General features: G+C 56.4%; 1 protein-coding gene and 1 non-coding gene across 2 annotated transcripts in view; one reads left to right on the top strand and one right to left on the bottom strand.

Moving 5' to 3' along the window:
• Nucleotides 1–612: 612 nt before the first annotated feature.
• Nucleotides 613–684, bottom strand: TRNAT-GGU. The gene has a single exon. It is a non-coding gene; the product is annotated as a tRNA-Thr (tRNA).
• Nucleotides 685–6,859: 6,175 nt separating this feature from the next.
• Nucleotides 6,860–11,685, top strand: part of NAGK (N-acetylglucosamine kinase) — a 13,063-nt gene continuing 8,237 nt past the window's right edge. The window contains exons 1-3 of the mRNA XM_048508777.1: nucleotides 6,860–6,961; nucleotides 7,583–7,667; nucleotides 8,358–8,467. Of these exons, the coding sequence (XP_048364734.1) occupies nucleotides 6,933–6,961; nucleotides 7,583–7,667; nucleotides 8,358–8,467 (224 nt within the window). The 5' untranslated portion in view covers nucleotides 6,860–6,932. The remainder of the gene's footprint in view (nucleotides 6,962–7,582; nucleotides 7,668–8,357; nucleotides 8,468–11,685) is intronic.

Raw genomic sequence — 11,685 nt, forward strand, 5'->3', positions numbered from 1 at the left:
TTTAAAAAGGAGAAGTTTTTCTCCTCTTTAGAGGTTTATAAGTTTGCTGTTGATTTTGTAAACCAACCAGTGTGGTGTAGTGGTGAAGAGCAGGTGGATTCTAATCTGGAGAAGTGGGTTTGATTCCCCACTCCTCCACCTGAGTGGCAGAGGCTTATCTGGTGAACCAGATGTGTTTCCGCACTCCTACGTTCCTGCTGGGCAACCTTGGACTAGTCACAGTTCTCTCTGGACCACCTACCACGCTCACAAGGTGTCTGTTGTGGGGAGAAGAAGGTAAAGGAGCTTGTAAGCCACCTTGAGTCTCCTTACAGGAGAGCAAGGGGGCGGGGGATATAAATCCAACTTCTCCTCCTCCTCTTCTTAATGAGTGGTTGTATGATATGCAGAGACTGTTATCTGGCAACATATTTAATAATTAAGAAGAATACATTATAATAGAATTCTGAGCCACTGGTGCAGTTATTATCTCTGCAGATGCCCCTGTCCATGTACAAGACTCTTGGTTGAACGCAGGAGTCGCAGTCGGGGTCCTCTAGCCAGACAGCTCTTGGCTTTCCGAGGTCTTATGCAGAGGACTTTTAAAATACCTACCACCGGCTCTTTTCAAACTGGAGCTGCCAGGAATTGAACCTGGGGCCTTCTGCACACCAAGCACAGGTTCTACCACTGAGCCACGGCTCCTCAAGGAATGTTGAGAAGTTTGGACCTGAATATTTGAGACGGCATGTCCCCTGCAAAGCTTTTCCACCTTGGTTCCAGGTTCCGATCCTCCTCAAGTCCCTAAAGGCCCTGGGAAATAGGGATACAGGCTTCAGCATTTGTGGGATGCAGGCCGTGACATTCACTCCGGGACCTTGGTCAAGGCATATCTCACAGCCTTTGCTACACTGCAGAGCTGTTGTTAACTTTGGAAGAACTTATGCACTGAGAAGTGCTATCAAAGCAACTAACTAAGGTATGTTCAAAAACAGATACAGGTTAAATTCAAGATTCTTTGAGCTGTGGGCACATTCTGAGGATGGCAGCTGATTTGTAGGGTGACTTTCAGAAGAATTGAGCCCCTGCCCAAGGTCTGATCTCGTAATGAAGTCAAGCTACATGAAAGCTCTGAGGTAGGGGCTGGGGGTGGACAGAATAATCTGAAATACTTGTTTGTTTGTTTGTTTGTTTGTTTGTTTGTTTGTTTGTTTGTTTGTTTGTTTACTACTGTGTCATTCTTCTCAAAGGGGACCCTTTCCATTTTCTCCTCACAGGTAGATTAGGCCGAGCAAGTGTGACTGGCCCAAGGTCACCCAGCAAGTAGGGCCAAAGCGGGGATTCAAACACGAGACTTGCAGATCCTAGTAGAGAAGCCTCCCTGTGCTCACGACACCTTCAGGGGGACAACGTCTAAAGGATTTGGGCCAGGCCAGGAGCTGCACAACTTGGTGTGTGCAGAATCTGCTGTTTGTGCCTCCGTTTTTGCACAGAACTTTCAGGGTTCCTCGTGGGGCCTAAAGATTTATTTTACCAGCGGTGACTCAGGTGTGAGTGCATGTATCAAAATAAGGGATGGTTCCATTACCGTAACATCATGCCACCCTCTCTTCTGGCAGCGCTTGGATGATTTTAATCCCTTAAAATATTTTCAGACAACAAACTGACCACCCTCAACTGTTTATTTGCTGATCTCTAGCACCCTCTCATGCCAGCCCTACAAAACTACTCCTGAGAGTCCAAAGGAAAAACCAACTAGCTTTGCCCCCAGTTTGAAAGAGGGAGGTTATTAGAGACAAGAATACGGACAATTTTCTGAAAGACTAGAAATACTTTGTGGACTACTTATTAAAAACATATTCAAACAGAGAAACAACGGCAGGATTCGGGATTTAAATGGAAACAGGGTATTGGATTAAGACAACTTTATAAGAAGGACTAAAAATGAAAAAAATGTAGATATTAGTTATAAGCACCGAGTTAGGATTATGCTTGGATCCTTAGTGAGGTAGCTGGAAGTCACCATATATGCGTGTAGGTGTTTGTGTAGGTGAGTTTTTTTTCTTTCAATGTAGTACTACTATTGTAGGGGGGGAAGGGGATTAGATTGGGTTGGCATAAAAAATGAAATGGGAATTGTGGGGGAGTTTTGCGGAAGTTGCAGATGACCTGTAAAACAGACCATACAGAAAAAGTTTAGAAATTGAGAAATGCATTTTATCTGTATAATCATATAATATCAACATATTTTATCTTTTAATACCATAAATATGCACTATTTCTTTTTTAAAGTTAAAATAAAAAGAATCAAACAGGTATGGAGGGCCAAAATGTTTGATGTGGATTTCCAGATTGCAAAGGGGGGGCGGATGCCCCATAACCCCAGAGGAGGAGGAGGAGGAGGAGGAGGAGGAGGAGGAGGAGGAGAAGGAGAAGGAGAAGAACAGGAGGAGGAGGAGGAGGAGTTTGGATTTATATCCCCCCTTTCTCTCCTGCAGGAGACTCAAAGGGGCTTACAACCTCCTTGCCCTTCCCCCCTCACAACAAACACCCTGTGAGGTAGGTGGGGCTGAGAGAGCTCCGAGAAGCTGTGATTAGCCCAAGGTCACCCAGCTGGCGTGTGTGGGAGTGCACAGGCTAATCTGAATTCCCCAGATAAGCCTCCACAGCTCAGGCGGCAGAGCGGGGAATCAAACCCGGTTCCTCCAGATTAGATACACCAGCTCTTAACCTCCTACGCCACCTCCTACGCCACTGGAAGGGATAACTGTAAAGCCAATCCTAAAACTATAAAACATTCTAAACACTAAAACTCCCACCCGAAACCACCCCCCAAAGTGGTAGGAGTGTACAAAGACATCTCGAAGCCCACCCATCCCACTGGGGCTTGGGGAAATCAGCCAAAAGCCAGGGTGAAGAGGCCAGTCTTTGCTAGGTGCCAAAAACTCCCAGAGAGCAGGTTCCTGGTGGACCTCCAGTGGGAGGGCATTCCACAGTGTAGGGGCCACTGTTGAGAAGGCCCTGCAGGCTGCCCCATTCCCCTCACCTTTGAAAAGGGTGGGGCGGCCAGGTGGACCTCTCCCTCTGACCTCAGTGCCCAGGCAGGAGTATATGGGTGGGTGTGCTGTCTTGATTCTGTGGCCCTGTACGCCATTAGGGTGGGCAGTTCTGGGTTGGGAAATACCTGGAGATTCTGGGGGTGGAGTTTGGTTAGGGTTAGGGGATTCAATAAGAGCCGACCTTCCAAAGTGGCCATTTTCTCCAGAACTGGTCTCTGTTGCCTGGAGATCCCATGAGATCTCCAGCTACCCCCTGGGGTTTGGCAACCTAAACTGAGGCCTGTCCCCTCCCCCGCATCTCCACTTCCAAATCTCTGGGTATTTCTAAATCTGTGGTTGGCCACCCTCCTGTGATGCTGAGTCAGCCTCAACCAGCATCTTGCTGAGCACAAAAGAAAGGTCTACTACGCTGACTTGTATTATGTTGTTCATTGGTTTTAACTGACTGCGTTTAATTAGTTTTAATTGAATTGCATATTGTACTGTCTAAGGCTTTCACAGCTAGAATCACTAGGCTGTTGTGTGTTTCCTGGGTTGTATGGCCGTGTTCCAGTAGAACACAGCCATACAACCTGAAAACCCCACAACACAGGCTGAATTGCATATTCTTACGTTGGTTTTAACTGAATTGTATGCTGTGAATGTCGGAAGCCGCCCTGAGCCCTAGGGGGGAGGAATGGCGTATAAAACTAATAATAGTAAAATGAATAATAGTGATAATCTTTTGCAATTATGTGTTTTGAGAGGCCTGCTTTCTGATGCCACGGCTGCATGGTGTGAGGCCGGAACTCAAGTCCGGCCTGCGCAGCTGTTTTGAGAAACGATATGTTAGAAACAAATTCCCCAAAAAAGCAAAAGACATCTGACATCAGAAACAAATAGACAGTTTTTACTTAGCAGAATATAGAAGATTACAGAAGGTGAACTCTCCCAAGGGAGAGGCACGCCTTGGTGCTCTCAAATGAGAGACACGCCCCCTTCTGGGTGCTCTTGACAGAGAGGCACGCCCACCATAGGAAAGACCTTAGTCTTTATAGATACAAAGAATACATACGTCACAGTTCATCCCCTTACTCACGTACATAATCCATACCCCTTTCATGTGCTATAAGCATGAACCTTAAAATCCCATTGGATAGTTCTGTCTCCTTGTCACATTAAGACAGCCTCTATTCTATGTGTCACATTCCTTCTGTTATTCAAACGCTGCATGCTGTTAGCTCATGTCCCTCTACCCATATGCAAACGGCTGCAATAAAACTGTTTCCAAGAAAAACCTGTTTTCTAAGTTTGCTTTTCTAAGTTTGCTCCTGAGGAGAGATATACCTCTTCAGGGTATGTAGGTTGACATTCTTTAAGATCATAAAACTTCCCTTCTCCCAGTTTGAAATGATTTAACTTTAACTTTAACAGATTATACAAACATTGATTCTAACAATTATAGTGAAATACCCGTAAATATGAATCTCTCATTATCATTTCTCTGTTCATTTAACATATATAGAAAAACACTTTTTCCATGGTTCTAACCCAAAAACAAAGTTATAAAGTATATGTCTGCTGTCACGTTGGCCTTTAGTGACAAGATCTTAAAGATGTTTATCTTTGCTTGCCTGCATAATCACTGACAAGCTTCTAACATGCCTTTTGACCTGCTGCTTACATGCAGTCATCTGCTGGTCACTGTAGAGAAACCCCATTTTGATTCTTAGAATCTTTGGTTCATACAGCTTAATCAAATACAAATTGTAGACATTCTGGTCCATCTCCACAATTGCAACGTATTGGAAGCTGCCCTGAGCCCTGAGGAGTGGCCTATAAAAATCACCATCACCATCATCGGGGACATAGCAGTAGCTGGTGACAGCAGCGTCACTGAAAAAGAACATGAGAAGGTCACTAAATATCACAAGAGCGTCAGTGTCTATGGCACAAAGCAGCTGGGGTCATCGGCACCCTGGGTGTCATTCCCAAAACACTGTGGCGGTCAGTGTATTGTCGAAGGCTTACACGGGCCAGATTCAACTGGTTGTTGTGGGTTTTCCCAGGCTGTGTGGCCGTGGTCTGGTAGATCTTGTTCCCAACGTCTAGTCTAAAAACATTCCCTTCTCACTGGACACAGTGTGTAGCAGACTCCCCTCTGTGATACACCTCTGAAGATGCCGGCCACAGATGCAGGAGAAACATTAACATCTGTCAGATTCAGAAGGCGGCCCTGCTGAAATCCCCATGAAGACTACGCTGCTGATGGGCCTTACAACTTCCTAGGCCTCTGGGTGAGGCTCCAGGGGTCAGCAACGGCCAGCCACAGCCAGCAAAAGAACTGGCAGCTGGGAGAGCAAACAACATTACATAATGGGGTGCTGTGGGGTTTCCGGGCTGTCTGGCCGTGTTCTAGCAGCATTCTCTCCTGACGTTTTGCCTGCATCTGTGGCTGGCATCTTCAGAGCATCTGATAGTAGGAAAGCAAGTGGAGTATATATAGAAGAAGAAGAAGAAGAAGAAGAAGAAGAAGAAGAAGAAGAAGAAGAAGAAGAAGAAGAAGAAGAAGAAGAAGAAGAAGAAGAAGAAGAAGAAGAAGAAGAAGAAGAAGAAGAAGAAGAAGAAGAAGAAGAAGAAGAAGAGGAGTTTGGATTTATATCCCCCCTTTCTCTCCTTGCAGGAGACTCAAAGGGGCTGACAATCTCCTTGCCCTTCCCCCCTCACAACAAACACCCTGTGAGGTGGGTGGGGCTGAGAGAGCTCCGAGAAGCTGTGACTAGCCCCAGGTCACCCAGCTGGCGTGTGTGGGAGTGTACAGGCTAATCTGAATTCCCCAGAGAAGCCTCCACAGCTCAGGCGGCAGAGCTGGGAATCAAACCCGGTTCCTCCAGATTAGATACACGAGCTCTTAACCTCCTACGCCACTGCTGCTCCTGTTGGAGCAATGGTTCTCAACCTCCCTACAACTAGAGGTTGTAGACAACTAGACATAAGAACAGTTTTTTTCCCGAATGCCATCACTCTGTTAAACAAATAATTCCCTCGATAATGTCAAACTATTTATTATATATTTATTATATAATTACTGCACTACTTTTTTCATCATTCCTATTACCCATCTCCTCCCAATTATGACTGTATGACTATAGCCTGTGCTGACATTTCATTTCATTTTATGATTTTACATTTTATGTTTTTATTACTATTGATTGTTTCCTGATTGCTTACTAGACCTATATGACAATCATTAAGTGCTGTACCTTATGATTCTTGACAAATGTATTTTCTTTTACGTACACTGAGAGCATATGCACCGGAGACAAATTCCTTGTGTGTCCAATCACACTTGGCCAATAAAGATTCTATTCTATTCTATTCTATTCTATTCTAGTGCCGCGACCCTTTCATACAGTTCCTCATGTTGTGTTGACCCCCAACCCTAACATTTATCCATTTGACAGATGGAGAACACTGATGCAGAGAGTCTTGGGCGACCCCTGGGAAAGTGTGGTTGGGCCCCCAAAGGGGTCCTGACCCCCAGGTTGAGAACCACTGTGTTGGAGTAAAGGGTGCAGTTAGCAAGCTAGATGTACACGTGTTGAAGGGGATCCGCCCATTCCGGGCGTGAAAGCCGTGGACGATACGCTGGACACTGCATAATGACAACCATCACAGCCACACGCGCGCGCAGCGACTCTGCTCCTTGCAGGCTCCCCTGTACGTCGCGGCGCCCCCCACCCTCCGCGCGGGGGGTCCCGGGGGGGGGGGTGCGGCGGCCGGGGCGGGCCGGGGGTTGTCCGGGGGCCGAGCCACCCGCGCCCGCTGCGGCCCCACCCGGCCTGCCTGGGCTGCGCGCGCTTCCGGGACTGCGGGGCGGAGCCGGGCTGCAGCGGGGGCTGCGTGCATGCATGCATGGCTGCGCTCTACGGCGGCGTGGAGGGGTGAGCGGCAGGCGGGGGCGCAGGGGGGGCTCCGGTGGGGGCGCGGGAGGGGCGGGGCTCGCCCTTCCCGCCCCCCCCCTCCCCCGCCGCCAGGTGTGGCCCGGCCACCGGTGGCCTTGGGGGAACTCCCGGGAGCTTTGGGGGTGGAGCCTGCGGATGGGCGGGGCTTGGGCAGAGGAGGGACCCCCCCCCCCGAAACAGCCCACTCCTCCGGGGAACCGGGTCTCTCCCGCCTGGAGATCGGCGCGGGTCCTGGCAGGTCTCCAGCCACCGCCTGCAGGTTGGCAACCCGACCGAGAGAGCCTTGCCCCCCCCCCCCTTCTTCTCCCAGGATCGCCACCGGTCTGCTTTGCAAGGGCGGCAGCTTCGGGGGGGGGGGGGCGGGGTTCCCGTCCCAGCCGACGCCCTCCTTACCAGGGGTGCCAACAGGCTGTGCAGATAGAAGCCGATAGTTCCAGCAAGGGGCTCTGGCACCAGGGAGCCCCTCTCCCCCCCACCCCCGAGGGGCTGCATCTTGTGGATGGCAAAGGCTGGCAGCAAAAACGCAGAAGTTTGAACTGGACTCTGCCCCCTGTGCGTGGTCTGAGCTGGCAGATCTCAGCTGCTCTTTTCCCTCCACAGGGGGGGCACCCACTCCAGGGTGGTCCTGCTGTCGCAAGATGGCACAGTTCTGGCGGAGAGTGAGGGGCCCTGCACCAACCACTGGGTAAGAACCACTGGGGGGTTGTGTGTGTGCGGATGGAATATCATCAACCTAGAATATAATAAATGCCAAGATTCGTAGGGTGTGTGTGGGTGTACGAATCTTGACATTTGTGTGTGTGTGCGTATATATTATAGATATATGTATTATATACATGAATCTTAACATTCTGTTCTAGGTATACAAATTACCAATCATTATTTAACTAACCTAAATTGCGACTGGCACCCCCTGCAACTGTTTCCTCCTGGGCCCGTTTGTGTCCATCGAGCCTGTTCCAGTTCCCCAGAGGAATAACTTCTCCATTTAAAAAAAAAACACATTTATATTCTGCCTTTTTTCCTCTGGAATGGGGATCAAATCAGCTAACATCATCTGAGGCAAATGAGGCTGAGAGCATGTGGCTGAGCCAAGGTCACCTAGAAAACTTCCATGGCAGAGTTGGTATTCGAACTCAGCTCTTCCTGATCGTAGTCTGATGCTCCAACCACTACATAATATGTAGAGTTGCCTGCATTTCCAAAAGCAGGCAGATGTTAGGAGTGGGGGGGGGGGGGGGTCACACATTCTCCCCGAGCAAAAAAAGCAGATTGTGCTTCTGAAGCTTGGGGTAAGGGCGGAGGAGGAGGGTGAGTGTTTGGGTGTGACCAACCATGACGGGAACCTCTTTGGGTCTGTTCTGTTCCTGAACAGCTGGTCGGCTCAGACAAATGCCTGGAACGGATCGAGGCCATGGTCCGCGAAGCAAAAGGGAAGGCGGGTGCCGACGAGCAAGTTCCATTGCACTCCTTGGTGAGTGTCCTGCCCTCTCTCTCTCTCTCTCTCTCTCTCTCTCTCTCTCTCTCTCTCTCTCTCTCTCTCTCTCTCTCTCTCTGGGCTCCCTCTTCCTCTTCCAAGCAGCAGGCCGGGCCTGTATTCAGGAATTCCCTTCTTAGGGGCTCCCTTCTGAGATCTCACAGCTCAGCCTGGGTGGAAGGAGCGGGAAAACGAAGGCTTCTCTGCCCTTGCAAGGGACAGGGTACTGAGGGAGTCCAGCCGTGCTCTCGCACCCACGACATTCAGTTAAGCCGCTCCCTACGTACTCCCTTGAGCAGTGGTTCCCAAGAGTTCCTTTGTGGGCGCAGGAGGACAGGAAGATGCCCCCAAAGGTAGAAGGCCTGCAGGTCCTCCATGTACCTCAGAGGTCTGCTACCCTTTTCAGCCTGAGGGCACATTTTGGCAAAACACAACATGGCTGTTGTGGGACATGGACTTATGCACCCAGGTGACTTCCATGGGAGGCAGAACCACGCCCAAAGGAAGGCCAAGGGCAGGGGTCAAGAGGGGTAATTTAAAAAATACACTGGAGAGAACCACACCTGTAGTGGAAGCTGCCCGTGAAATACCTTTGTTTTAATTCATACATCAATCAGAAGCCTTGCTGGGCAGGTACTTCACCTGGCCCCACCCACAATCTGAAGAAACACTTGGTGGGAGCCGGGAAAGGTATTAGCTAAAGCAGAGGTCTGCAACCTGTGCCTCTCCAGATGTCCATGGGCTACAATTCCCATCAGCCCCTGCCAATTGGGCATGCTGGCAGGGGCTGATGGGAATTGTAGTCCATGAACATCTGGAGTACCACAGGTTGCAGACCCCTGAGCTAGAGCCATGGCGGCCAGGGGCATCATGTTGGGGGCTCCCGCACGGGTCGTGGGATATTTGCTAGAGCTCTGGCCATGAAGATCTTGAGCCAGGTCAGTCATTGGTGGACTTCGTGCTTGACGAGTGTTTGTCCTGCTCTCTCCTCAAATGTCAAAGCCAGCCTCCCAAGGTGAGGTTTCCCCTCTGAACCAAATGACACATCATTCTTGTAAAATAAATCTGGTCCAGCGTCCCTGGTCACCCAGCTTGCTTTCCCTACAAGAAGGCAGTCATTCTCGCTTCTCCATTTGCTCCTCCTGCATCTCCAGAATGGGGGCAAATAAAGCCCCTGGTCCAGCCTGCCCCCTATATTGTGGAGCGAAGCTAAACTGGGCTCCCACAACAGTTTAACAAGCAGTTAGTTCCCTGCAGCTTCTCTTCAGCTGCTGGGAAAGCGAGTCGGGTCCTGACCCATTAAAAATATAACATAGTCTGGTCCCCAATCTTCTGCAGGAACAGGGTGTGTGTGTGCATTGGTGGGTTTTCCAGGCTGTGTGGCCGTGGTCTGGTGGATCTTGTTCTGGGGGGGTGGGGGGGGGGGGGGGTGGGGGGGGGGGGGGGTGGGGGGGGGGGGGGGTGGGGGGGGGGGGGGGTGGGGGGGGGGGGGGGTGGGGGGGGGGGGGGGTGGGGGGGGGGGGGGGTGGGGGGGGGGGGGGGTGGGGGGGGGGGGGGGTGGGGGGGGGGGGGGGTGGGGGGGGGGGGGGGTGGGGGGGGGGGGGGGTGGGGGGGGGGGGGGGTGGGGGGGGGGGGGGGTGGGGGGGGGGGGGGGTGGGGGGGGGGGGGGGTGGGGGGGGGGGGGGGTGGGGGGGGGGGGGGGTGGGGGGGGGGGGGGGTGGGGGGGGGGGGGGGTGGGGGGGGGGGGGGGTGGGGGGGGGGGGGGGTGGGGGGGGGGGGGGGTGGGGGGGGGGGGGGGTGGGGGGGGGGGGGGGTGGGGGGGGGGGGGGGTGGGGGGGGGGGGGGGTGGGGGGGGGGGGGGGTGGGGGGGGGGGGGGGTGGGGGGGGGGGGGGGTGGGGGGGGGGGGGGGTGGGGGGGGGGGGGGGTGGGGGGGGGGGGGGGTGGGGGGGGGGGGGGGTGGGGGGGGGGGGGGGTGGGGGGGGGGGGGGGTGGGGGGGGGGGGGGGTGGGGGGGGGGGGGGGTGGGGGGGGGGGGGGGTGGGGGGGGGGGGGGGTGGGGGGGGGGGGGGGTGGGGGGGGGGGGGGGTGGGGGGGGGGGGGGGTGGGGGGGGGGGGGGGTGGGGGGGGGGGGGGGTGGGGGGGGGGGGGGGTGGGGGGGGGGGGGGGTGGGGGGGGGGGGGGGTGGGGGGGGGGGGGGGTGGGGGGGGGGGGGGGTGGGGGGGGGGGGGGGTGGGGGGGGGGGGGGGTGGGGGGGGGGGGGGGTGGGGGGGGGGGGGGGTGGGGGGGGGGGGGGGTGGGGGGGGGGGGGGGTGGGGGGGGGGGGGGGTGGGGGGGGGGGGGGGTGGGGGGGGGGGGGGGTGGGGGGGGGGGGGGGTGGGGGGGGGGGGGGGTGGGGGGGGGGGGGGGTGGGGGGGGGGGGGGGTGGGGGGGGGGGGGGGTGGGGGGGGGGGGGGGTGGGGGGGGGGGGGGGTGGGGGGGGGGGGGGGTGGGGGGGGGGGGGGGTGGGGGGGGGGGGGGGTGGGGGGGGGGGGGGGTGGGGGGGGGGGGGGGTGGGGGGGGGGGGGGGTGGGGGGGGGGGGGGGTGGGGGGGGGGGGGGGTGGGGGGGGGGGGGGGTGGGGGGGGGGGGGGGTGGGGGGGGGGGGGGGTGGGGGGGGGGGGGGGTGGGGGGGGGGGGGGGTGGGGGGGGGGGGGGGTGGGGGGGGGGGGGGGTGGGGGGGGGGGGGGGTGGGGGGGGGGGGGGGTGGGGGGGGGGGGGGGTGGGGGGGGGGGGGGGTGGGGGGGGGGGGGGGTGGGGGGGGGGGGGGGTGGGGGGGGGGGGGGGTGGGGGGGGGGGGGGGTGGGGGGGGGGGGGGGTGGGGGGGGGGGGGGGTGGGGGGGGGGGGGGGTGGGGGGGGGGGGGGGTGGGGGGGGGGGGGGGTGGGGGGGGGGGGGGGTGGGGGGGGGGGGGGGTGGGGGGGGGGGGGGGTGGGGGGGGGGGGGGGTGGGGGGGGGGGGGGGTGGGGGGGGGGGGGGGTGGGGGGGGGGGGGGGTGGGGGGGGGGGGGGGTGGGGGGGGGGGGGGGTGGGGGGGGGGGGGGGTGGGGGGGGGGGGGGGTGGGGGGGGGGGGGGGTGGGGGGGGGGGGGGGTGGGGGGGGGGGGGGGTGGGGGGGGGGGGGGGTGGGGGGGGGGGGGGGTGGGGGGGGGGGGGGGTGGGGGGGGGGGGGGGTGGGGGGGGGGGGGGGTGGG

This window comes from Sphaerodactylus townsendi, linkage group LG10 (assembly GCF_021028975.2).
Source record: "Sphaerodactylus townsendi isolate TG3544 linkage group LG10, MPM_Stown_v2.3, whole genome shotgun sequence".
In the NCBI taxonomy this organism is placed as follows: Eukaryota; Metazoa; Chordata; class Lepidosauria; order Squamata; family Sphaerodactylidae; genus Sphaerodactylus; species Sphaerodactylus townsendi.